Source organism: Empidonax traillii, unplaced genomic scaffold (assembly GCF_003031625.1).
Source record: "Empidonax traillii isolate 1590-97213 ecotype Southwest subspecies unplaced genomic scaffold, ASM303162v1 scaffold771:size604852, whole genome shotgun sequence".
In the NCBI taxonomy this organism is placed as follows: domain Eukaryota; kingdom Metazoa; phylum Chordata; class Aves; order Passeriformes; family Tyrannidae; genus Empidonax; species Empidonax traillii.
In genome coordinates, this window is record NW_020955964.1 from 108,684 (window position 1) to 136,262 (window position 27,579).

Consider the following 27,579-nt stretch of genomic DNA (forward strand, 5'->3'; position numbering starts at 1 on the left):
CTTCCACAATCCCCTCTGACCCCACTCACCTCAGCACTAAGACCCCAAAAGCACCCTTGAAAAAGTGAAAGTCCTCTACATGACTGGCTCGCTCAGAGTAGGGCGTGCTTCTCAATGGGATGTTAGTAAAGTTTTCTTTCAAAATATCTCCCATAAGGTCCTGATAAACAAACTAGTGAGGTATGTGCTAGAGAAGTGGACAGGGAGGTGGGTCTCACTGGGGCATACCTGTCTGCAAAGCAGCTTTATCTGCCAGACTGGGTGGTCCTAGTGGAGACCAAGTTGACCATGAGCCAGCAAGTTGTCCTCACAGCAAAGAAAGTCTCAAGCCTCTTGGGCTGTTTCAGGCTGAGTGTTGCCAGCAGGTCCAAAGAGGGGACCCTTCCTCCCTGCTGAGTAGTAGATGCTGGGTCCAGTCTGGGCTCTCCAGTATGACAGAGACATGGACGTACTGGAGATAGTCTAAGAAAAGAGCCACAAAAGTGATGAAGGGAGTTGGGCATCTGACACTGGAAAGGCTGAGAGAGCAGAGATCACTTAGCCTGGAGAGAAGGCAGCTCAGGGAGGTCTGATCAGTGTGCCTAAATACTGATAAGGGGAATTAAAGATGACTAAGACAAACTTTTCTCAGTTGTCCCCTATGGCAGGACAAGAGGCAATGGGCACAAATCAAAAATAGAGGAAATACCATTTAACATAAGGATATTTTTTTTTTTTAATTTAACTGTGAGGATGGCCAAACACTGGTGCAGTCTGCCCAAAGAAGTTGTGGAGTCTGCACCCCTGGAGATACTCAAAATACTAAGCAATCTGCACTTGGGGACCCTGCTCTGGGAAAGGGGGTTGAATGAGGTGATTGCCAGAGGTTCCTGAAGGCTCACTGATTGTGGGTTCTAGCGGATGATCCCCTCCATCTCATTTCCTCCACTTTCCTTTCAAGTCCCTTCCCTGCAGTTGCATCTCAAACCACAACACCTTCCCAGCCTCCAATCTTCCAGCTCAACAGAGGAGTTCAGACCCTCGATGGGACAGGTTTGGGAGGAACCTAATGAAAACAGCAGGTCAGGAGTCAGCATGTCCCTTGTGAAAGCCACATACTCTGAAGGTACAAATTGAGCCTGATGCTTTGGCTCTGGCTTCTCCATATTAATAACCTGGGAAAATAATTATTTACCTGAAGATTCGCCTTACTGAAATATGAAAAGGATAAACACGGTAAAGATCTTCATTTACTGAGGTACAGCTCTAATGGAGGGGACAGAAATATACCTCAGACAGACAGAGATGGCTTGGACAAGGATGTGATCTGTTCATTCATTTTTCAGGCATTGCTGAACTTGAAATAAAACCCACGATCACTACAGCAGAAACACCCCATAAAATTACATTTGTTGACTTTAAGGGGTTTTTGAAGGGATGGGAGGAACAATGCAATAAAACTGATGGCAAACAGCAAAGTATCTGCAGGTCAGGGGAAAACGAAAGCAGTGAGAAGAAATAAGGAAAAAGCCAGTCCTTACAATCCTAGGAACACTTCTAACATATACAGATTTTTAATCCTTATTCAAGCTTGCCCCCAAAACGCTGAACTTGGTTTACCCCAGCACTCTGACCCCACTGCCACTGACCCAGCTAGACAACACTTGGAGGACACTCCTTAAACCAGCATCTCGAGGGTTAAGCACATTAGAAGAACCTGCCTTGACACATCGCTATCCACAGTCTCTTTTTTCCTTCGGAAAATGCTAAGTCACTCTTTAGCAAGAGGCCAGGCGAGAGGTTGCTTAGGAACTAAATTACTTCTCATTCTTAGACAGTGATGTTAGCTGGCACCCGGGGTGTGTGGAAGTGTTCAGAAAGGGGATGGAGTGCTCAGAAAGCTACAAGTAATGGGCTGCAGGGTCATCCCAAAGACCAACATCGGCAGCAATCACTTCTCCCTGTTCCTCCAGATGACTGCCCTGGGCTTTTGCAGGAAAACCTTGGGTTTGGTCCAAAAAAGGAACCCTAAAAGGCAAGAGAATTAGAAAGGTTTTGACAATATCACAAGAAGTGGTGCACGAGCTCATGTCAGGGTTTCTGCTGGTACCATGTCCAATGGGACAGAGGAAGGATGTTTCAGGAGAAGCAACTTTCCATCCAGTATTTCAAAAATGCTTTTGAGACCCAGACGGCATGCAGCACAAAAGGCTGTCAGCTGCGACTCCAAGTCACTCACAAGAGCTGTCCTCTTTTAGGTTAAAATCTTGTTGAAGAAGATTTTCCCCTAAATGGTTTTAGGAAAAGTTAAAAACCTTTTAGAAAGCAGAATCACCCCAGAGGAATCAGCCACTACAGTAACTTCTCAAGAAGAGAAGTTGTGCCAATGAGGCTGTCCAGTCCTCATGCCATCTGCCTGGGGGAAGTTACTTCAAGGGAATCACGTGAAGAAATACTGATGAGTCAACACTTTGGACCAAATGAAGCAACAAAAACTGCAGTAAGAAGCCAAATAGTAAGATTTCTACAATGTGTGCTCTTGGGGAAAGGACTGGTTTGACTGAGCCATGCAGGAAAACTCAGAAGTGGAAAGGTACGGATATGAGAAGTCAAAGTCCCTTTCTCCTCCTCTGCTGAGATAGTCCAGCAGCTTGTGTTGACAGCTCTATTCAAGATTTTACACCATTAGCACTTGACATGAAACATGCCCAGCTTCCAGACTTTGTAAGATGGAAAATCCCAGCAGCCCTATGAGATACACAGTCTCTGGAGACCCAGGACAGAAGGCAAGGCTGAGCCAAGGTATAAGTAGTTGATAAGGATCTCACTGGCAGGGAGTTGCCAGAGATAAACTGTTGTTCCTGCATGATTTTCTAGGTGAGCATCTTCTGGTGGATTTGCCACCCATCCTTAAGAAATCCATCTGAAAATCAGTCTAAACCCATTATACTCCAAGATGGCATCTTGCAACCACTGAGACCGGGGTGGGCCATGTCCTGTTAGGTCTTCATGCTAATGTTCAAACTAGTCCCTTTTATCCCAGATGGGATTTGCACTCTAGGAGATGGAGTTTCCCAACAACACTAATGCAAAATCTCCCAAGGATCATGTTAGACATCTAATGATGATTTCTTAGAAAGTCCTTCACAGATGGTACTTCTCAGCACCTTCAAAAATGAAGGAGAGGGTGAAAACAAAAAGATAATCACGTTACAAAACCAATTAATTAGTTTTTAAAAGACTTATTACTTTTGGCAGTGCATCCCTGGGCTCAGCAGACCAGTGTAGAGGTCTACCATCTGGAGGTGACAAATCTGAAACTCTTCATTGCAGGAATTGCATTAACACTTTACACAGTGCAGAGTCTGCAAGAAGGTCAGGGCACCCAACCAGATCCTTTCACATGCCAGTCCTGTACTATTTTATGGAATATCATGGCTGTGTTCAGGATCCAGTAGAGTTTGAGATTAAACATGATATGTCCTGCAGGCAATCTCTCCCATCCTGCAGGACACAGATGGGGGGAGAAGTACACGTTGAAGCAAAATTATACCCTGATAGACAAAATCACAGCTTCCCAAACTGAATTAGAAAGAAGTACACTGGTCCTCTCTCCAGTGCCCCCACTGGCCTCTCTCCTGGACTCCTATGGACCATGGATTCATGTAGAACCATTGTCTTCTACCTCAGGGTAAGCAACTACCTCAGATCAGTCCCACAGCAGGAAAAAGAGAAATTGCGAAGTTCCCAGGACGATCAGCTGGAGCAGCTAAAAACCAGCTCATGGGATGTCCCATCCTAGGCATGGTTTGTGCACATAAAAGCCCCAGCTCCCCTTTCCCACGAGTGGGTATCACAGCAGTCTCGTGTACAGAGGCTCCCAGACGGAGATGTGAGTTGCATGCCTGTAGTGTGATCAAGCCAAGATGAGTCAGTTCACTATTAAATTCTCATTTAGTGTCTTTGTATCAGCTCCGAGCCAGAAAACAAAATAACTGTCTAGAGAAAAGAGCCCAAGGAAAATTCATCTGGTTACAGCAGGTTCTTGAAACTCAGTAGAATATGTCGGTCTGCAAACCCTGGTCTCAACCTTTATCTGGGTCACGGATTTTTTGGCCAAGGTGGTACAGATGTCAGGGACTAGCAGATGTTCTGCATCGCTACCTCTCTGCCTTCCAGAGCAGTACCCTCAGGCTCACTTCACTCGGGTCCACCACACTTTCTGGAGACGTAAGCAGGAGCCCTCCAGACTCCTGGATGGTATGAGTTTAACTTCACAAGATGGTTTGATCAATGAATCATGTTATGGGGAAAAAAATAAAGCCAAAATGCAACCACCTTCCACTCTGCTAACCCTCTGCCCCACAACAGTGCACTTATAACATTCTGGTTTTCTCCAAAATTGCTAAAATCCTGCGGTTCCTTCTTTGCCTTACAGTCCTCCTTTCCAGCAGCTGTCCCAGTGTGCTTGGGGACTTCATCATTTTTACATCTCCAACGTTAGAGCTTCACAGCATCTCCTTGGGATGCACCATCCTAGGGTAGACAAATCCATGTGCATCACTCCTTGTCCACATCCCCATGGGGTGAGAGGGGATTTATTTCACACCCAGTTGCCCCTGTCCAAACTCAAGAAAGGGTTTAGCATAGATTTGATATGGACTTCATCACCTGCAACCAGCTTCTCCAAACGCTGCTGCATCGTTTCCCCTTCAAGAAAAATTCTGCCGATCTCACTTCACAGCACAGAGTGGAAACCATCTGCCCAGACTTCCAAACTATCCCCCAAACAACTCCCTTCCCTTTCGCTGGCCAGAGGCAGCTCACATCTGCAGGGCTGCATTTGCTGTGCTGAGAGCCAGCGTACCCACACTGCTCCCCCCAAAGGGCATGGGAAAAGGCAGTGGGGATGGCGCACAAAAATGTGCAGATGGGAATGTGGCAGGGGAAGGAGGGGGAGACTTTGACCTGTGATTTGTTTGCTCAGCATCTCATCTCTGGATGAAGCGATGTTTTGCTTTTGGAGGGCAGGAGAGAGGAGCCTGTGTGCAAGAATAAACTGGGGATACGGGAAGCAGCTCTGCTCCCCAGTTTTAAAGTCCAGGAGCCAATTTTTCTTGCATCTTGTCCCTTTATCCCCTACAGTGACCAGGTCATGGAGCAAGAAAAGAGGACTTGGTGTGATCCTGTAGCCCGTTTCCTCATGCAGGGACTTCTGGGGGTCACAGGAAGAGGATGGATAGTCACACTGGGGAAAGCAGTAGCTTAAGACAGGGGTTTTACACAAGGATTTGAAAGGCTTCCTAAAACATTGCCACTTTCACACTCATTCATCCAAAGTAGGATGAGTACTTGCACCAGGCAGAAAAGATTTCCCTTCCTTGTATTTACATAGCCCTGTGTCCATCTGAAAGGCATCACCCCCACCCTCCTCACATGATTCCCAAGCTCTCAGTTACGCTTAAAAAAAAAAAAAAAAAAGAAAAAAAGCCCCAAACCACTGCTCAGCAAGCAATATACTACAAGGACACATGTTTTTGTGCTCACTTGAGCTAAACCTCCTCCACAATTTTTCCTTTTGCCAAATGTTTCTGAGTAGGAGCGCTGGAAAAATAAACTCCCTTGGCGCAGCGGGATGAGGGCGGGTGGCCAGGCTGAGCTGAGTCCCAGGGGCTCGGGGCCATGGTCAAACCCCCGGGAGCGTCTTCCCAGTCCCCCCTACAGCACAGGCTGTTGACTGGGGGACATTTACTGGGAACAAGTGCCTATTGTCCCCTGTCAAGACTGAGAGGCAGCTCAGAGGGGTAAAAATGTAATGAAGTGGGACTTCATCCTTCCTTTTTGTCCTCTTATCTTTACTTTTACTCTCCAACTCTGCATAAAGCCCCAGCTTTGGTCCTTCTGCCTGCCTTGCTTTTAAACCTAGATAGGCAGCTCTGAAATGACACCTTGAGAAAATTATTATCATTATCATCTCCAGAACAGGTCTCTCCTATTATTACTATTATTTTTCCCTTCTTTGCTTTGCAGCACTGCTCCAGCGCACAGCAGGCCGAAGGGGGGGTTGGGTAGCATAATGGGAAGGGTTGCAGGACTGAAGGTGGCAGGAAAGGTGGCAGGTTTGCTGGCATAAAGACCTGGGTAGCACCTGGTTTCCAGGGCACAGCTGAAGTAGTTCAAAGCAAGCATGTGCCAATGATTGCAAGGTCCAAACTGCCTTTTAGGAAGAAATCATGGGCAGCTCTGTCAGAGCATGCCTGCAGCTGATGCCCATCTGGTTTCTTTGGTGCCTCTGATTCCCCATGTGGGATAAATACACTGACTTCTCCAAGGCAACCACTTCTGTGATCCTTGCATGACATTTGTTGCACATATGCCAATTAATACTAATAAATATGCTAGCACTATTGCTGAAAGGATACATAGAGCGATAAAAAAACACTTAAGAAGGACAAGGAGAATAAAAGATGGCAAAGGAAAGCAGTAGTGTGGAGTTAACGACCTGAGATCAAACTGGAGGAACTAATGGCCCCTTTTTCATGATGCAGTTACATCTATGAATATTGAAAACCTTGTTCAGAATCCTCCAGCAGGGAAACCCATAGCAAGTCTAACAAGTGAAGAAAAAATTAGCAGCCACTTCCCTAGGGAAACAGGGACACAGAAGCAGGATCATAAATTGGCCACAACGATGAGAAACCCCTATTGTTTTCAATATCCTGCTGTAAGGATGGAAGAGGGACCTGAGCGGGCATGAAACCCCTGCATCCCCAGGGCAAAGGCCCCTAGAGGTTGAATTCCACTTGGGCTCAGTAGCATCCGCCCCATCCTTATCCCTTCACAGCTCCCTCCCCAAGTGCTTGCAAAGAGTGATGGTCAAAGTCTCTGCGACACATATCCACCACGGAGCCATTTTAAGCCAGATGAGGATCCCAAGCATGTACTGATCAATTTTATTTCCAGGAGACAAGGCCTTCCCCACTGTTAAAATAAGCCCATAAAGGCTAATTCAGCGTACCACAACAAGTCAGATGAATCCACCAAAACAGACTGGTACTGCCTGGTGTTTCATCCTCTGTTTCCCTCAGTCCTGGACAAGGCATGCAGTTGAGGACCAGTTGCCACATGCAGATTGTCCCCCTGACCCTGCTCCAAAGCATCTGCATATGCAATTAGTCCCTCTAACAGCTGCTTCCTTTTATTTTTATGGTGTCTGCCATTAAACAAACCTCATTAATGCAACAGGAAGACGAGGTTCACCTCAATTTTGTTTAATGCTGGGTACCAGCAAATCTTAATCTGCACGGGAGGAGGTGAGGTCTTTGGGAGGATCCTTGGGCAGATGCTGCCCAAGGCATGTCCCAGACAATCCCCAGGAGTGGGCATGGTCTCTAGCTTATTTGGGGGAAGATATTAAAAAGCTCATTTTGCCTTAGAGCAGGCGTTCAAGGCCAGGTTGTATAGGGCTCTGAGTAACCTGGTGCAGTGGAGGTTGGAACCACACAGTCTTTAATGCTGCTTCCAACACAAATCATTCTGTGATTCTACGATACTAAGAAGTACTGCTCTGACATCAGCACTTATCTGTTGATGATATTCCAGCACTGGAGCTAAGCGCTGGAGTTTCTGTGCAGAATGAAAAGACAGAACTACATAAAGGCTGGTCAATGCTGATGCAGAAACCAGATTAATCAGACAGAAACATGCCCTGCTGTTTGGCTGGAAGCAATCAGAGTGGCGGGGTCTCTGGAGGCATCTCTGCTTTCCTGGGAAGGTCAATGTTTAATGAATCAAAAACCAGACAGTAGTTCTGAGCTCCCCAGGACTTTCTGAGCTTTCTTTGGGTAGTTTTGGCTATGTAAATGATTTTTGGTTGCAAATCCTTACGGTTATAGACCCAAATTCTGATCCTCATGGCAAAGAACAAGATGTCCCACACAAGACTGTGACTGTAGGTTTTGTTTGTACAGGGCCACAGGTGCAGAAGTTCAGCAGCACCTTCACTTGATCAAAGGATCATTCACAGGTCACAGAAATTAAAGACTTGGACTTGAAGCTTTGCTGAGGTGCAGTCTGAACTGACCCAAAACAAATCAGCCTCATCTCTACTCCCAGCTTATTGCAGCCATGTGGCACTTGCTAGATTTACCCTCCTGGCAGGTATTAAGCATTTCTGAAGTTTTACAGTGGGATTTATGTCAACTAGGAACTGGAAAAAGGTCTCTGAAAGTTACCATTTGATATATTTCAAGGACAACAAAGGAGGTTATAAAGAAGGACATGCAGGTTATGGAGAGCAGCATGCCCTACCACTGATACTCATCTGTTGATATTTGTCCAGCACTGGAGGAAAGTGTGGTGAATTCTATGCAAAATGGAAAGACAGAGCAACATGAGGACTGGTTGAGCCATTTTCAACTTAGAAGCAAACTCACACTTGCATGCAACAGGCAATAAACTCAATCTGCTAAGAACAGCAAAGACAGTCTGGGTAAATGGAAAATGCCACCAATGAACTCCAGTCCTGACTCCCCTCTTTCTGGTTTTCCATAAGTAAGTTTAAAAATAGTGACTGAGTTTTAAAAACTCATTTACTTCAGTGCCCTAGGACCTAGCTTTTTATTATAAAATGATAGAAAGGGACAGAAAAATATAATCAGCCTTCCTTTTTTGTTTAATAACAGTCCCCAAACCACTCAAAGTACTTGAAACTGCTGAGATAACTGTCCTGATTTCAGAGAGTACGGGTGTGGGTGGCACCTCCCAGCACGGAGGGAACGTTTGTATTGGCAGCTAAGGCAGAAAGCCTCCACACAACCTAGGGAAAAGGAAAAAAATTAAAGAAAGAAAGAAAAAAAAACCCACCCAGCAAATAAACAAAAGCATTCCTAATAAACTGGAAATGTCATACTACATCAGGGATCACAAGATCGAGCCCAGAAAGGTCCAAGTGGCAAGAACATGCTGTTAAAAACAGATGGGAAAAACAAGCCGGGAAAGGTTGAGACTGTGTTTCTAAACTTCTGTTCCCGACATGGGTTTTAGAGCTGGTGCTGGTGTGGTTGGAGGAGAAACACCAGCTGCCTGCATTGTCCCAGTAATCCCTGTGGAAACCTTATAAGCAGGAGGATGGGGGAAAGAGTTTTACACTAAAATTCCTAATAAAAAACATCGGAAATGTACATTTTTCCAGCTTCCTAAGCCCAGGCTCACCCCAAGTCAAGTCAGGTTAGTAATACTGCCTTTTTGTATTTTAGCCATGGTGTTTTGGAGTCCTGCTTGGAATGGGATTTTCTCCTCACAGCGTGGCTGTGTCAAGGCAGCGGTTCAGAGTGGGTTTCTGGGATGCTTTGCAGCATGAGGATGGCCATGCCAGCCTTTCTGTGCTCATCCCTACTCATCTTAAAACAGACTTACAGAGGTGGCTCTACTCAGTGCCATAAAACCAGGTTCTCAGCGAGCAAAATACAAGTCACATGCTGGGAAAAGTGGGTTCCTGCTGACAACCCCCTAAAAATTATGAATTACTTGAAAAGGAGAAAGGAAGACTAAGATTAAATGGGAAGGTGAGGCTACCAAAACATGCAGCTTGCAGAGAGCTGTGGAGAGGACATCTCTGAGCCTGCCACCTCCACGCTCAGCCCATTGTCCTGAAGACAACTGAAGACAAAGCTCCTGATGACAAACTCCTAAGGCACACCAGCTGTTCTCTGAGACTGTCACAGACCTTCCAACATAACAAAATAACAGAAGTTCATTGTTTTAGAGGATTTTTTTTCATACAACACGTTTCCCCAGTTCTGATTACATGAAGATAGAGCTGGAGCTCTAACAGCTCTGTTTGGGGTCCACACTTTCCAGAATCATTTAAGCCAAGATCTGTTATTTAGAGAAAGAGGGTCTAGCCTGGAGGATCACAAAAACTTTTGAGCTCCAGCACCTGGAAGGCCTCAAAAATATTTGTAAACATTGGGGTTTGGCTCAAGTGCCTTTCTGTGCAGGAGGAGCATGGGGGAGAACACTTTCTGAGGCACAAACCAAACGCTATTCTGAAATTTAACAAGTTTGACTGATTCCCTCTATTATTTTGCATTCCTTCATGCTTTAGGCTCCAGAAGATGCCTAAATATCCAAGCGCATAGGCTGTCAGCACAGCTTTTCCAGCCCAGCAGGAAGTAGGAGATATCTTCAGGGAGAGACTATTTTTGGAGAGCTATCCAATTCCAAACTAAGCCTTCAGACTTTTTGTTGTTATTATTCGGATTAAGACGGCAGAGTAGGATTGCTGAGGCATTCCCACAGCAGATCATATCGCTCATACTGCCCGTTCTCAGTGGTGGAAGGGAGGTCTTTGTATGGATGCGGCACAGGGCTGGAAATCCATGGGTAAGGTCCTGGGGCTTTTTGAGGTCCTGAGCTGATAAGTGGGCACTTTGACATCTGGATGCAGTTGTGTTTAAATTTCAAAAAGCAGTTTTTAATTCTGCACAATAACTTGGCTTCACACAAGATAAGGATGGAGAAAACTATTTTCCCTTTTACCCAAAACACTCCAAGTAAAAAATGTGCATATGGCAAAGAATTACATTACAATAGCTTTGCACATTACCCAACATGTCTGTAGAATCAGCAGCCAAGAGTAGGACACCCCAGAGCCCCCCCTGCTGAACAACTGGATCATGCTAAATTAATTGCAACATCCAGTACTAATTTTTTTTTTTGCTATTACAACTCCTATTTTATACATTAAAAAATGTTTAATAGCCATCCCTCAGCTTATTCCTTAAGATTAATAAGTCAAAACAGAAGCACTAGGGAGTATGCAATAAAAAAAATAAAATACTAAAACACCCTTGGCTGAATTTAATTTCTATTAGAATCCTTAGTCATGATGGAAATGTATTTATAACCACAAACCTTCACTTAACAGCCTCTAGCTGTTGCGCTAATGGCCAAAACAGCACAGTAAATTACTGTCTCACTGTACAAAATTATACACATCACTATTACACCATGTTTTAGTCCTAGCCTCTCAAAAGCAGACCAAGATTTATTCTTATTACCCAACTGTGTTCACCCACCAGCACACACGTGCCCTGCCACGTTTTTACTCCCAAAAGAGAATAAATCCACCGATTTTGGTACCAACGCCCCACCCTCGCCACAACACCCGCTCACCTTTTCCCCCTCCTTTCCCACGTCTGACTGACTTTCCACTCATCAGGTTTTCCTGTCTGGCAGCTGGACTGAGTTTTTAAACGGGCTGAATTCACTCTTAACCTCATCTGAAAACTTCAAGGCAAGGCACGCGCAAGGTAAAGCTGTCTCAGAAAACTTGGACTTTCTCAACACAAGACTTCTGGGATGCAGCCTAGAAACAGGAGGATGAAGATGAGACTGAAGGATGTCGGCGTCTGGCTCCCAGCTCAGTGATGGACTTATTGCAGGGCCTGAAAGATTCACTTAATCCCTATACACTGTACTTTCCTACCTATGTAGCAGGGCTAGGGAAGATCCAAGAGTCCAGCAAGCAACCTGGCAGCACAAGGGTGGAAAGGTTGGAAATCCACTGAGTGTTGTCCAACACCATGTGCCAACTCTTTGCTCTGCTGGGATGTGCAAAGCCAAAATTTGTGTTTACAACTCTCCTCAGTACTATAATGCCAAGACCCTGGAATATTCAGGGTAGGTAGAGGAGTATTACTGAAAGTTGAAAGTACAAGGATCAAAGCTTAGGGGAAAAAAAATGAACCCAAGCCCAGCCCACACTACTGGGCTTTGGGGACAAAATGGATAAAGGTGGCAAAATGGAAGAAGCAGATATAATATCCATTATTATTCCACTGGGAATGGATATCTGAGATACAACTTGGAGAGCACCACAGCCGTGTTTCTAATCACACTTTGCTGTCTGGTTTTCCAGCAAACTGGTATTTTGTTGGTTTTGGGTTTTTTAAATATATATATATATATATATAAAGTCAAAAGTCTCCCATGCTTTAGAGGAAAGAAATCCAAGGTTTCGACCAGGTTCTTCCACACTGAAAAAGTGAGGTTAAACCTGGCCTAAATTACAGCTGATTCAGCAGTAATGCACACAGCAGAGAGGAACACGTAAACCCCAAACACGTCATTCTGGCTTCTCACCTTCCTCCACAACACGAGCTATGGTTGGTTAGTGCGAGGCTTCAGGTACAAAGAAATGCAAAGGACAGGCTTTAAAAGCTCTCCTTAATTACAAATGCAAATCTTGAAGCTTCTCATCCCCAAGTGGTATTTAACAACTCAATTCTATCCGAAATTCCAAGTGTGTCAGAGCAGCAGGTCCACGCTTCACCCCAACGGCCTTAATGACAACACCTGACAGCACAGAGTTGGTCACGGCAGACTCTTCCAAGAAGCAGGATGAACAGAGAAAAATCACCAACTGAACATTTTCATCCAACACCCTAGTCAACTGAAAACTCATATAAAAAGCCTCATAAACATCCTATGCATTGCATAGGACAGGATTTGCTTGACATCCCTTTTGCAGCTCCAGCCCAGACCAACACATGAGGCTGTTTCCATCTGTCCCAAGACAAATACTCATTGTTAACTGCACTGTGAACATCTAACACTACTGAGCGTAGAGTATTTTGTGAAGCAACATCCATGACACCAATCTGGAAGACTCCCTGCCTTCTGCTGCATGTGAAGTGCCTTCAGTATTAACGAAAAGAAACAAACCAAAAACCTGTGGACAACCTTCTTCTCTAGACATGACTCTGCCTTGAAACTTTGCTCCTCGAAACACCTCCCCGTGACAGCATGAGATACATCAGCCCATCTGCATGCCAGCTGGCTGTACTGATTTGATGCTAAAAAGAGTGTATTGATCGATTCCCAGTTGAAGCCTCAGCCAACGTGTTTTGCAAGTGTTTGAGACAATGCCCTGATCCCCTCAGGCCCTCCCTTGGGTTGACTTTGAAGGGAATGTAAGGCAGGAGCTGAAAACGGCTCTGGGAGCAACTCTATGGATATGGTGCTGAATCTAGCTGGTCTCAAATAAAAGGATGCCCTGTTACAGGTGGAAGCTCTGAAAAGTGAAGGGAGCCCTATCCCTTGGAAAGACCTGCCCTCAAATGTTTGACTGGTTCAAACCTACAAACATCACTTTTGTTCCTTCCCAGTGTTTTCTTCATGATATCAACTTCTAAAATTGCAGATATCTGCATTATTCACGTCTCATCTACTTCAAAAGGTACAAGTTCAGAGTTGGTAGGAGGAGGAATGTTTCTCCCCCATCACACATGAAGAGCAGAGGCCGAACTTGCTGAAGGATGAAGAAACAAAAAGATCTTACGAGCTTTAACATCTGTGAGCAGCTCCCTATCTGCGTTTGATGCTGAGGGATCAGACACACCTGATCACCTCTTCTGAGTGCAAATCTCACCTCTCCAAGAGTGGATTCAGGTTATAGCTTGGGACACTTCTCTCTTTGGTAATGTGCCAAACACTTTGAGCCACCTCCTGGAAGAAGGACCCTGGGGTGCTCACATAAGAAGTCCCAGAAGCCAAGCTAAAATGCTAACCCTCTGCTGCGTGGACAGCAGCCCTGTGGACTTTTATCGGGGCACTTTCTCATTCACTTTCTTTGAAAGGTGGCCATCCTTCACTGCAGGCCTGTTGTGTAAAGCTTTCCCAGGCTCCTAAGCACTTTCGTCACCCTTCTCCAAAGATGCTGGTGTCAGGGGTCCACCCACACACACACTGCTGCACGATAAAGTCCTGACTGCTGGCAGGAAAACTCCCTGCTCCCTGTCCTGCCTCACTCCATGCACACAGAGGGCTCAGAGAGGGACTGCACAGTCAGGGCTTAGTTCAAGCCTTGAGCAGGGACCAGTCAACATAATTTCTCAGCATCTCCTCCTGCTCAGCACTACCAGAAGGACCCCATACACTGCCCGTCATTCCCTATACCTTGTATCGTCTGCATTTTTTCTTTTTATTCCTTTCATTTATATTATTTATTCCCCTCCCTCAAGGGCTTTAAGAAGCCACGATCACAGAGTGTTCACTGTGTGCATGGCTGCCACTATGGATAACACAAGGCCATGCTGGAGGTAGCAGTAGGGCTCAGCTGCCAACTCTGCTCCCCTCTCTCCTGCCACCCCAGCCCTGTGCCCTGACCCCCAAAACAATGAGCCTTTCTATTCCCCACAGCTCCACTGGAAACTCCAGTCTTACGTTACGTGTGGCGGACAGTGGGCGAGGCAGGCAGGGAAGGCGAGATGGGGGCAGAACACAAGCCTCAAGTCATCGATTCTTCTTGGGTCAAAGAAAATGAGGTTTTCCTGGGAGCTTCCTATCCGGAGGGAGCTATTTAGGAACAAAACAGGGCTCAGAATCAAAAGAGCTGTGTGCGGTGTTGATGGCATGGAAGCAGAGCAGCTGTTTTATGCTGGCAGTAAACCAGAAGGGGCATTTACTGAGGGGCATTTATGGAAGGGACATGAAGAAGAAAAGGCACTGGGGAGACCTTGCTGCAGCCTTCCAGCACTTAAAGGGAGCTTACAAAAGAGCAACTTATTACAGGGGTAGATAGTGACAGGATAAGGGTTTTAAACTAAAAGAGAAGATATTTTGATTAGATGTTAAAAAGAAATTCTTTACTGTGAGGGTGGTGAGGCACTGGCACAGGCTGCCCAGAGAAGCTGTGGATGCCCCATCCCTGGAAGTGTTCAAGGTCAGGTTGGATGGGTCTTTAAGCAACCTGATCTAGTGAAAGGTGTTCCTGCCCAGGGCAGGTGGGTTGAAACTAGATGATCTGTAAGGTCCCTTCCAACCCAGACCATTCTGTGATTCTATGACTTACTGTGTTTAACCCTTCCTGTGCTGGATGACTCACAAACACAACACCTGTGTGAAAGCAGCATGAGAAGAATGGAGATCTGGAGTTGTTGAGGTGGCCTCTGTAGGGGTGGTAAAGGGGACTTTGAAATGGAGGGGCAACTAAGGTGGATCGAAACCCTGAGCTGAATTAGCCAACCTTCCCTTTTCCATGGGCACTGTTTCAAGTCAAGAACTTTGAGGGAGCAGTAAAACCACATATTTCCCTCTACAAATAAACAAAAGAAATCCAAAAGATCCTTAAATAAGCATGTGGATGGAGATTTGAAGAACAGATTGGTAGCAATGACCAATAACCCCATTTAGCATCATTACTGACATTACTACAAGAGAAAAAAAAGCAGATAAGCATCACCCAGTTCAACAGCAGCACGCAGTACAAGACCTACAGTGTACACAAAACATGGCTCTTTGAAGCTGAAAATTTACAAGACACCTCAGTGTCACCAGAAGAGAGGAGAGAAAGGAACACTTACTAGCGAGTTTTGGAAACAAGCCCTGTTTGGGTATTACCTTAAGTGGTCAGGAAATTGGTTTAGCAAGTCAACTTGCAAGCTTTGGCAGTCACACCGAAGTCCATGAGGATGTTCTGAAGGTCAGCAAGGGACCCGAATGGGCAAGGCAAAGCTGGGATCATCAGTAAAACTTAATCACTGAAAATCTATGAAATGTAGAGGACCACAAATCTTTGACTCAAAATGTTTTTTCCATCTTACCATAAGGATGCAGGAGCTGGAACTCCACCAAAGAGATGTCTAAATGCCTTCCAAAGCAAATGCCTTTGGAAAACACCAGGTTTAAATGGAATAAGATGCATAACAAGTACCAAGATCCTATTAGAACAGCATCTTTGATCCAGGAGACATGATGGAAATAGCCTGAACATGTCCAATAGGCATTGGAAAGCAAAAGAAATAATAAATAATAATAGGAAAAAGAGAAAACAAAACAAAACAACAACAACAAATAACAACAAAAAACCCCCCACAAAAACCCAAACCAAAACAAACAAAACCAACCAAACAAAAACAAAACCCACCAAAAAAACCCCCAAAACAACAACAACAAACCCCACAAACAAACAAACAACAAAAAAAACCCCAGAAGATATTTCTGTCAATAGATTCTCATTTCTGTTAATAGATTATTATTTCTGTCAAGAGACCAAATATACAGGATTTAAATATTCAGAGGCCATGTGAAAAAGAGTCTGGAGTAGGTAGAGACAGAAAAGCTTTTGAAGCAATGGAAAAGAAGAAGCAGTCTGAGTACTTAATTCAGAAATGTCTAAGAGCTCTTCTCAACCGGTCCTGCCTCAAAGCCAGATTTAAACTATAAATAAAAACGCCCCATTTCTGGCCCAAAAGTGAACTTCCTATCCTGAACACACATTGTTTTTGGGTGAGAATATTCACATTTGGATGGAGAAGTTCATTTCTAGGTATTAGTGTAATGCAGACAACCAGACTGATGCAAGATTTCCCAGATCATAACCTTTTCCAGGAAAACTGCACAAGAGCTCAGAAGAAAATAGGAACCAAATATGAAAAGACAAATCCAGAGATGAAATCACCCCCCTCCAGGTTGCTGGACTTAGTCCAGACTCGTTGGGAGAAACAGGCAGCACTGGCGATCTTACACAGCAAGAAACATATGCTTCCAGCACTCAGATTTTCCTCTTGTCCTTTAAAGGTACAGCTTGCAGGCTAAAGACAACTAGAAGAAATTTTTTTCACCAAAGCTGATTTTTACTTATTCAATATTATTTTTTTAATTCTCTATTTAAACACAGAATGTATTTAGGTTGCTGTGTGGCTAGGTATGATCAATGACATGCTGTACGACGGCACTGTGCAGGCTTGCGTGCTGACCTTGAGGAATTCCTCTTTGTACAAGCAAGGTCATGGCAGGCACACCTCAGGTACAAGTGCATTTGCCTAGCAGCATGTACATGGTCTGGATCTCTTTTTAGGGTCTCAGGTCTGTTCTCTGTGATTCCACATGCTACGTATTCGCTTTTTCTGTCCCTAATCACAAATAAGAAAAAAAAGAGATCACAGAATTATAGAATATCCTGAGTTGGGAGGGACCCACCAAAATCATCAAAATTCAACTTATGGCTCTGCTCAGCACAGCCCTCAGAATTACACCACGTACCTGAGAGCACTGTCCAAATACTTGAACTCTGTCTGGCTTAGTGGTGTGACCACTTCCCTGGGAGCCTGTTCCAGTGCCCAACCACCAAAAAAAAGAGGTGAAAACCTTTTCCTAATATCTAACTTAAACCTTTCCTGACACAGCTTCATTCCCTTGGGTCCTGTCATTGCTCATCACAAACAAGAGATCGGTGTCTGCCATTCCTCTTCCCCTCTCAAGGAAGTTGTAACTGTGATGAGGTCTCCCCTCAGTCTCCTCCAGCCTGAACAGACCAAGTGACCTCAGTTGCTCCTCATACAGCTTCCCCTCAAGGCCCTTCACTATTTTTATTACCCTCCTTTGGACACTCTCTAATAACTTAGTATCTTTCTTATATTGCAACACCCAAAACTGCCACAATATTCCAGGTGAGACCTCCCCAGTGCAGAGCACAGCAGGACAATCCCCTCCCTTGACCAGCTGGTGATGCTTTGCCTGATGTCCCCTAGGACATGGTTGGGCCTCCTGGCTGTCAGGGCACTGCTGACTCATATTCAGCTTGCCACAGACCAGGACACCCAAGTCCCTTTCCCAGCACTGCTTTCCAGCATCTCATTCCCCCATCTGTATGTACACCCAGGGTTGCCCTATCCCAGGTAGAGAATTCAGCACTTTCCCTTGTTGAATTTCATCTGGTTGGTGATCGCCCAGTCTTCTGATTTGTCCAGGTCTCTCGGCAGGGCCTCCCTGCCACTGAGGGAGTCAACAGCTCCTCAATTTAGTATCATCAACAAACTTAGTTTCCCTTCAAGTCCTGTATCCAAGTAATTTATGAAGATGCTGAAGAGCAGTGGCCCTAAGACTGAGTCCTGCAGAACCCCATTAGTGACCAGTCACCAGCCATGCTCTACACTGGCTCCATCCATACAGTCTCCCACATTCGCTGCCAATTTGCTGCTGGTTTAACCCATGATAATAACGTGATAACCACAACGCTGGTTTCACTTGGCAGCACGGTGTTCAGGTGCTGATCCAAATTCTCCAGATTCTGACAGAAAAAGCCTAAGGAGGAGCAAGTTGATCTCTCCCTCTGCAAGAGGGACAAGCATTTTTCCAGATCAGCACTCTAAAAGCTTTTGCATAAAAGGCCAGGCTTCCTGCTCACAGCTCTGGATGAAGAAATCACAGCAGTCTGCATTAACATGACACCTCTCGACCAAACGATACGCCTAGGTGTGCCGCAATTAAAGTTCCATAAAATTACCCAGCCTAAGGATGGTGTGGGATAATAAGCATTTGCATATTGTTGATCCTGGGTTTAAAGTCTTTTTGCCCAAATCTTTGTCAGGATGGGTCTACTCCAAGGAGAAAGGCCAATAGGTGGAGAGGCTGCACAGAACCGCAGCAAAACATCTTCCAACTCTGTATCTGCTCTCTGTGCACCCTGAAATAAATCAAATCTCTCCTCCTCATTTCTCATACCTCCTACGACAGGGATAGATACATTTTGTCACCACTGTTAGGTGATGCAAGATCCACCTAAGTGCTGTGATACAGAAGTGAGACTTTAAAGACTTAAAGGAGTACTGAAAGGAAGGGCCATTTATATTAGAAGCAGTAATTTCCAGATCTTTTGGATCAATTCACCTCAGAGAGCTCCCACGTGATCTTGGCACCCTCATCATCCAAATCTCCGCTAGAAGTATTATGTACTTCTCTGGACCAGCTGCAATTCCTTACCATAGCCTCACACATCCCCAGTAGCCTGCAAGCAGCTCAGAAAACCCTGGATCAGGTAGAAACTATAAAGTCGAGTTCCCAGCTTGGGAATGACCCCGAACACAAGTGAGCCAAATCACTGATTTGCTGTGTGCCTTGGTTTCCCCATCTGACCAGACCCTTCAGGGCAGATGTGGTCTCCCCAAACACCCAGAACATCCATCCCCAGTCCCAGTCACCTCAGCTGCTACTGTAATCCAAATAAATAATATTTCCTCTGCCTTTGAGTCACTACTATAATTTATGTGCTTCAGTCTGGTAAACACTATTACATCATGTCTTGCATCTGATACTTGCTAAAAGAAAAAGAAAAAAAAATGGTTTCAATATCACTTCTGCTTTCAAAGAGAAACGAAGCCAGCTTCCTCATACACTTTCTCTAAGTATTGCTTGTCTTAATTTCAACCTGTGCTTTGCCACCATTAATCTTTCACATTCACTGTGTAGTGCCAGGACCATCATCCTGCTCTGAAGTCATAACAGGTAGCTGGAGATGCACTCAAGCTGTCTTAGCAAAGCCAAAGTATCAGGAAAATACACTGGTTTCACTCCCACACAACACACATCCTCTTTTCCTCTATGGGCATGTCCACCTCGATTGATGCAATGCCCCTTAGGAAGACGTGCAGGTTAGCCCTGACCAAACTACTTTGAGTTTCAGCAGTTGAAGAGCTGCCCTAACACAGCACTTCTCCCAGGCTGCTTGTGTTGGCAGTAGACAAAACAAGGTCTACCCACCTTCACAGGGAGCTGGGCTAAAGCAGCTCTATTGCTTCTGAGAGACTGGGCTTTGTCACAGAGGTATGAGAAACACTGGGCTGAAGGCACCTCAGGAGGTCTCTAATCCAGCCTTGCATTTGAAGTGTGACCAGACCAGGTCAGCTGGAATTTTTTCTAGCCAAGTCTTGAAAACCTCCAAAGACTGCAGTCTCTGTGGGAACCTGCTGCTCTACACCATGACCCTCTTAGTGGAGGGGCTTCTGTAAGACCCAGCATGAACCTCCAAAGCTGGGTTGTGGTTTGTCATCTGCTACAACCAAGAAGAGTTTGACTCCATCATCCCCATAACCATCCTTCAAGTATCTGCATGTTATTAGATCACGAGTATCACAATGACAATATATCATTGTCTGACTGTTAAGTGGGCAAAGGAATACAGCCCCACACTCAAGCAAAATGACCCCAAGAGAAGGTTGAAGGGAAGAGGTCCTCTTTTTTGACTCATCAGCAATGATGCAGCAGAGAAACAAGTTACAGAGAGGGACCTTTGTGCAGCATTGCACAAGAGAGCTGGTGTGGCAGGAGTGCTGGCAGGCACTGCCCTTGCAAACAAAATGCACCCCCTGACCTGCAAAATCTTCTCTGGTGGAGCAAGTGTTCATCCCTCCTCTGAATCATCTGGCTCATGAGAACAGCTAAAACATCTGAATCAAGCCAGGAGATTACATGGGAGGAGCAGGCAGCTTGACAGCTGGAGTAAGTGTGAAGTCATGAAGTTCAGTGCTGTCAAAACTTTCTAAAAAGAACTCATCAAAGGACTTCCCTGAGTCCCATCAGTAGACCCAGGTGACATAATTTGTGCCCTTAAGCCTCTCTGCTATCCCTCCCTGGATCCAGGTTCAAAATCCATAAATTCACCTAAACTAGCACTGAAAGGAACTTTTGGAGAATTTGTCAAATTTATTCCACTGCCTCAAAACAGGATCAGCTCTCTGAAATAGAGTTTGGCCAACCTGTGCTTCAAAATTGCCACAATGGAGACTCCAAGCCCATCCCAAACCATCTGTTCCACTGCTTCACTTCTCTGGCAATCAGAGGTCAGGAAGTTTTTCCTAACACTTGTTTCCCTTGCTGCAGTTCAAGTTCAGCACTTCTTGGCCTCCTACCATTGCCCATGTAGAGCAGTTTAGTCCCTTCCCCTTCACAGATACCTTAGACATATTCAGTGACCGCTACTTCTCCTCTCAGCCCTCTCGTCCTTAAACAATCTCATTTCCTTCAGTCTTTCTATGTTTCCTAGATTTCTGCTCATTTTTTGGGTGCTTTTCTCTGGAGTCTCTGCAACCATTTCTTATTTTTGGTAGGGGGGAGTGTCCCGAATTAGGCATGGCACAGCTGAATATGAGAGTGACCCATTAAAAGCCCTTAGAGAGAAGAGGGGGGAAAAAAGCAGATAATTTTGCACAATATCCATCTTTTGTAGTTTGCTGTACAATAAAGGGGTGTTCTTTCTTCCCCCTCCTATAAAATTTCATCCCAACTAGCATCATGCCAAACTCCACCTGGCACCTCCAACGTTTGAGCAGCCTGTAACATCTCTGCTCCAGTGGTCCTACTTCAGCCCACATTCCACATTCTCATTTAAGGAGGACATCCTTGCTATACATTTCAAGTGGGATATGAAGAACCAAAGGAAGCCCTTCATCAGGGAGTTACCCTAGGAATAGGACTGTGATCATAAAATTAGCCCATCATACCCCTCTTAACCTCTTCTTGCTCACCCCACTGAAGAGGAGCAGCTCTTCCAACGACCTTGATTAAACTGCTTCTGTTTGACGTAAAAACGATCGCTGATGCACAAAGCTAAACTCCCCCTGTTTAAACCAGACAGGGGGAAAAAAACCCCAAAGCATTGAAGCATTGTAAAACCAGTACACGACGAGAAGCTTTTGTTTTAGTCAGAACTGCAGACATACATCTCAGCCAGACAGAAAATACTCTGACTTCACGGTACATAAATGAGCAGGCAGAGCGCGCTGATCTAACGATAGGGAGCTGAGCTGCTCTACGACAGCAGTTATTTTTCACATTGCTTCTCTGCCAGACAGTCCACCCCCGAACCCTTCGTGCTGGGCAGCGGACAGACACAAAACACCACTCTAAACCCACGTCTAACACAGGAGACAACAGACAGGCACGTCCAGCGGGAGAGGACCGGGAGACAGTGAGTCAGTACAGGACCGGCACAACATGCTCTGGTCTCGGCTCATTGGTCACACAACTAAAGTCAAGGGTTTTGTTTAGGGATTGAGGGGTTTTTATTTTTTTTTCATGGGTGTTTCAAGAAGGAGCCAGGAGGGGAATTACAAGACAGTTCTGTGCTTTGTGGCTGCTTACAAGAAGACTCTTTCATGCATGAAAGTCAGAAAAAGGTAGGGACAGACTTTTTAACAGTATCTGTAGCAAAAGGACATGGGACAATGCTTTTAAAACTGAAAGACAGTAGAGTCAGACTAGATATAAGGAAAAACTGATTTTAAAATGAGTGTGGTGAAACGCCGGCACAGGTTGCCCAAAGAGGTGGTGGATATCCTGTTCCTGGAAACACTTAAAGCCAGGCTAGATGGGGTTCTGAGCAACCTAGTCTAGTTGAAGATGTCCCTGCTCATTGCACGGGGGTTGGGCTAAATAAGCTTTAAACATCCCTTCCAACCCAAACCACTCCATGAATGTACAAAAGCGTTTGTCTGAAAAAAAGGAATCAAGCAAGTGGATGATGGAGCTTGGCGTCCCAAGAAGAACAGATGTGGAAGCAGGTATTTTGGTGCCTCTGTTATTTTTGACCTTCAGTTGCACACTTAGCTTTTATTATCCATACTACAGTAGCACTTACAGCCAAACTGCCTAGGGTCTACATGAACCCCTGTCCACAGTTACAAGGCAGAAAAAGGGTAGACTTTGTCTCAACCTTTAAGCAGTCGTGGTTTGATCATGTGAATGTCCTCCAATGGAACAAAAACTCACAACACCAGTATTTTCCCGAGCATTGTACAAAGAGGTCCTACACAAAGCATCCCGCAATCTCACATAAACACAATCCTCTGAAGTGAAACAGAGGAGGTATTGCTGTAAATGCAGATTAACGCTGCATGGATCACGTGTGGAGAACAGTCCCCTTCCCCGATCATTCTGGATGGAAGGTAGAGAGAAAATTTAGCACTTCCCTCTCTTGCCAAAGATCTCCTTGAAGAATAAAAGCAAAACAAAACCAGGCTTATAAAAGCACAGCACTTCAAGGACAGCGTTAGCAACACACCCATGTGCAGACACGTACATTTGAAATGCATTTGTCAAAGAAAAAATAAATCTATCATCTACCCTGTGTCAATACAGCCAGAGCAGGAACTTCAAACCCGATTAGCAGCATCCTGCAGCCTGAGATTTCTCCTTTGAGGTCTCAAAGCAGAATATAAACTGAAGGTATAAGGAAAGTGGCAAAGCCAGCAATTCAGCGCCTTCCCTTTGAGGCCGTACAAAAGCCAGCGTAACACCATAGTGGCTAAAAACTCGCCTTTTTGTGCATGAAAACCGAAGTCCAACTATGTGGGTTTGTTGCAGATGAAGGCAGACTTTACAGGAGTAAAGCCATCACCCTCAGGCTCTGTAACAGCAAGCTGCTCTGAACCACTATCGAAGAGAACTTGATCAACGCACCAACACCCTGAATGCACACTGAAGCTATATTAAATATAATAATATCAATAATAGTGCATTAAAAAGTAAAGGCGGGGGCAGCACCAAGCGAGACGCAGTCCAAGCTAAGGCAAACATTTTCAAATCCAGCCGCTGATGCAGGAAGCTGGCGCAACTGGTGTGACTGGAAGGGAAGTCCCACTGACCACAGCGCTGGGACCGCTCCGGCACAGAGATCCCCTCGAGTGACATCTGCCAAGCATCGCTTCCTGCCCCGCGGAGGCTGCGTGGGATGGCCAGGCACATCTCCGCACGGCCGCATTTCCTCTTGGGGGAATGAGGACATTCTGAAAACATAGGTGGCTTGCAAAGCACTTTGGGATGTATCTGGATGAAAAGCACTCTTATGCACATCAATAATTAGCACTAACCGCTGGCATGTCACACCCTCCATGTAGAGCATTTAGCAGATTTATTCAGCTCTTGTTGGAATGCCAGAGCACAAGCTGGATATTCAGATGGCAATGTGAGCGCCCTTTCATGGGGCAGATGCTGGGGAGCTAATGATGTTTGATGAGTTAAGGCCACTGGTGACTCAGGATCAGCAATTAGTTGATTTCTGCGGGAGGAAGGTGCTTTGCTCCATTAAGCTAAAAGCATTCTCCACAGTTCAGCATGCACAAAGTCATTCTGTGCATCTCCCACAAAGCCTGCCTATATTCATTAGGGGGTTGATATTTCCCACATAAACACCCAGGTTTACCTCTGCCTCAGTACATTTTAGGGGACATGGAGCAAAAGAACTGGATTCCCTAGCAGTTCCAACATGATACTCCCTCAAAGGGGATGAGGCATACAAGGAAAAGACTGCCCAAAGTGACTGGACACACAGCCTAAAGCAAAGGGATGTAGCATGACTGACGTCTACAGGGCTGAACAAGGCTAATAGCAGCACATCACAAATCAGACACCCCTCCAGTCCTGCTCTAGCCTGCAGTATGGGACTACAGACATCCATCTCCCTCTCAAGGGTAGGCAGTGATGCTTTCATCAATCAATAACAGGCACTGGGGAGACACCAGCTGCACTTGTTCTGCCTGTCGTTCCTGAGATGCATACAGGCAAAAGCAAGGGGACCAAAGGACGACCTGGTTGGTATCCCCCCAAGAAGGGAGTGCATCCAGCTCTCTCCCAGAGGCTGTGTTCCAGTCAACTGAAGCCTGGCAGAGGCTGGTCACTGGCATCAGGGAGTGGGACCTCAGCTTCTTCCCAGGGAGCAATGTTGCCGAGTCATAGGATGGCAGTGTGTTTCTGAGCTCTAATGCTCGAGGCGCACGGCGGGACCGTCAGGTGGAGGGCGCAAAGAACAGTTATTTCTTTCAATGAGTGGGGAATGTGACAGAGCTGGCATTTGGACCCTCTTTTTACAACTTCTTTGAAGTGTTTGATCTCAGCCGCTAACGACACAAAGGCTATCCAAGCGCTACTGGTGCTACCTTCAAAGGGTTCGGACGTTCAATGATTAATAGGAACCGTGCGCGGGATGGGGTGGTGGGGAGCGACTATTACGGAGATGTTGGGGGCGATCCAAGATGCGTTAGTACCTTTACTCCTTGGGACCGAGGTATTCCCAGCCTTCCCTAAAACACACGACTTCAAAGGCGGGGGTGTGACCGTCGCAGCTCCCGGGTGAGCCCGGCCACCGCGGGGCGCACCCAGAACGGCCCCAGCATCGGGTGCCCGCTCCAGCCGCGGCCGTCACCTCCCGCCCCACCACCGCGGGGCAGGGGACAAGCCGGGGCGCTCGGAGATGCTCCCACCCTCCTTCCCCGAGCGGCGGGGAGCCACGACTCAACCGTGCCGCGCCCGGGCAAGGGACACCCCCGCCCTGCCGAGCCTCGGCGGCGCCGGGAGAGGCGGCGGCAGGTGCACCCGGGCTGGCGGCGGGGGAAAGCAGGGATGGAGGCGGGGGGGATGGATCCCGGCTTTCCAAAGGCCGGGGCAGGGATGAGACGGGGTGGGCTGAGACTTACGTATCTCCGCAACTTCTTCTCCGGCGGTGACTTTCGGAGCCAGCCCGAGCACACCACCTCCCCGCCGCTCATCGCGGCAGCCGGGCGCCGCCGGGCGCTGCCTCCTGGCGCTCAGCGCCGGCCGCGCCGGCCCATGGAGGAAGGGCGGGCGGGCGGGCGGGGTGGGCGAGCGGATGGATGGGTGGGTGGGTGGAGGGAGGGATGGAGGGATGGATGGGGGGGGCGGCGAGCGCCTCCCCCCGCCGCCGCGGCCGCTCGGCTGCGAGCGGGGAAGCAGGAAACTGGCTCCTTCCCGGCTCACCACGCCTCCGCCTGCCCGGCGCCCCGCCAGCCCTGTTAAAGACACAAACCCCGCGGGGAGAGGGGCTGCCCGGCCCCGCAACGCCGTCAAGGGGCTGCCGCTCATCCCTGTTCCCCCCCGCACTGACCCAGTGCCTATAGAGAAACTTTACCCATACTGCAGCAGGTGATCTCCAGCAGCACAGCGTTGCCTTAATAAAAAAGTAAACTTGCCCCACAAACCCCTCCACTCTAAGGTTTCATTACCCAAGCACCTTTCCTCTCTCTTGATGGAGAAGCTCCTTCTCACCTCGGAAAGGTGAGGCTGGCTTTAGCCACGCTGTGCTCAGGGGCTTGTGCCCGAGATGAAGGTGCCATAGGAAAACAAAGAGGTTGAGCAAGAAACAGCCAAGCACTAGTGATGCCAAAAACCCTCTTGAAGAAAAAAAAAAAAAAAATTAAAAACTAAACAAACAAACAAAACCAACAAAACCCGAGGGGAATCAATAAAAGCATAGTATTCTATTATTGATTTTGAAGTAATGGAGCAGTGGCCACTGAAAGGAGATTTGACTGCCATTGGAGTCTCATGCAGACAAGCCAGGTTTTGTATTACGGCATATTATACCCTGGCTGAGATTCACTATCATCTTTCAGATCTAGAAACACTGTACATTTCAAAGTCTGATCCTCTCCCCAGCTCAGGCAGCAATAAAGTGTCCCTCTACAGACCTGCGAGGTGGGTTCTGCTCTAAACCTCCTTTCACCGCATTATTTAAAGTAAAAACTTGGTCATGGTACCCATAAAAGCCAAGTCCTCTTAGCCCATGCTCACATGGAAAACACAACTCAGGGTTGTTTGCTGGGGATGGATTTCCAAGACCTGTCTCTATACAGGAGCTCTGCCCCAAACCTGCTTGGGCACATTCAGTCATCCCTGCCTCAGCTTCCCTGCCTGTCCAACCTCTGTGGGCAGGGACGGTCCCTCCTTACATGTTTGTGTCGTGGCTGGTGCAATAACAACTCCACGCTGGCTGGATGCTCTACTGTATGTCAAACAACAACAACCTTTATATAACGCCACTCGAGCAAGGATCTTGCATCATTTCAGAACAGTAATTGCAACTTGCAGTGCCTCTGGGAGGTAGGAACGACACCCCTTTTCAAGATGGGGACAGCACAGTTAAGCCATATGTTGTTTATCATCTTTGAGAATGCATAAAGCAGGGGAATAACCCCTTAAAGAACAAGTCAGTCATTTGTTAGGAGTGTATTTTCTCAACAGCTTTGTTTTTCTGACAGTGAAATGCAAAGACTTAAAAAGGAAGATTTCTCTACCTTCTCATTACCCAAAGGAAAGATTTGATCCTATTCCAGTGCTGGGCAATCTCTGCACAGAGAGGCTGCGGTCAAATCAGCTCCCCCACCTCTGCCAATTCAGCGTGTGTGGTGGAGCTGAGAGCAGGGGAGGATGGAGAGACCAGTTCTGTGCTGGCCTCAGCCAGCATTGCCTATTATTCAGTGCACTAGAGCTGTATCAATTTACACTCCATGAGAGCAAGAGTTCCACCTGCAAACTCCCCTGGGTTAGAGGCACTTCGTGCCTTCGCAGGGAAAACTGCGTCCTGGTGACCTGTGCTTGAGAGATCTTCCCTCAACACACAGCGATTTCAGGGAGGCCAGCGAGCCACTGGGGATTTAGAAAGACCCCATCGAGAGCAGGCAATCATGATTAATACAGAGCTATCGTGCAAAACTATTCCATGGTGTACGTTAATGATTCACAGGTTAGGAATTCACTCATAGTGACACCAATGCAAAGTGGTATCAGTTTGAATACCAGTTGCGGAGAACCCTGTCTGCATTTTTATGTTAACAACTTCCACCACACAGAGTTGAAACACTTCATTTGGGTGATGGATGTTTGAAGAAATGCTCCATAATTATCATTGTGTGAATTGGAATGAATTATTCTTCATATTCTGTGACAGCCCTTGGTTTATTACCCTGCTCCCCTACTGTACTATCCTTTTTCTCCACTCATCCCTATTTTGGATCGCATTTACTG

The 27,579-nt window shown here is 46.4% G+C and overlaps 1 protein-coding gene across 2 annotated transcripts in view; it reads right to left on the minus strand.

The window, feature by feature from the left end:
- GAB2 (GRB2 associated binding protein 2) overlaps positions 1 to 25,364 on the minus strand; it is an 89,904-nt gene extending 64,540 nt beyond the window's left edge. For both annotated transcript variants that reach the window (XR_003573199.1, XM_027901302.1), the window contains exon 1: positions 25,233 to 25,364. Coding sequence is in view for 1 of the 2 variants with exons in the window: in XM_027901302.1 (XP_027757103.1) it covers positions 25,233 to 25,304 (72 nt within the window). In the remaining variant the exon portion in view is untranslated. The remainder of the gene's footprint in view (positions 1 to 25,232) is intronic.
- Between the last annotated feature and the right edge of the window lie 2,215 nt (positions 25,365 to 27,579).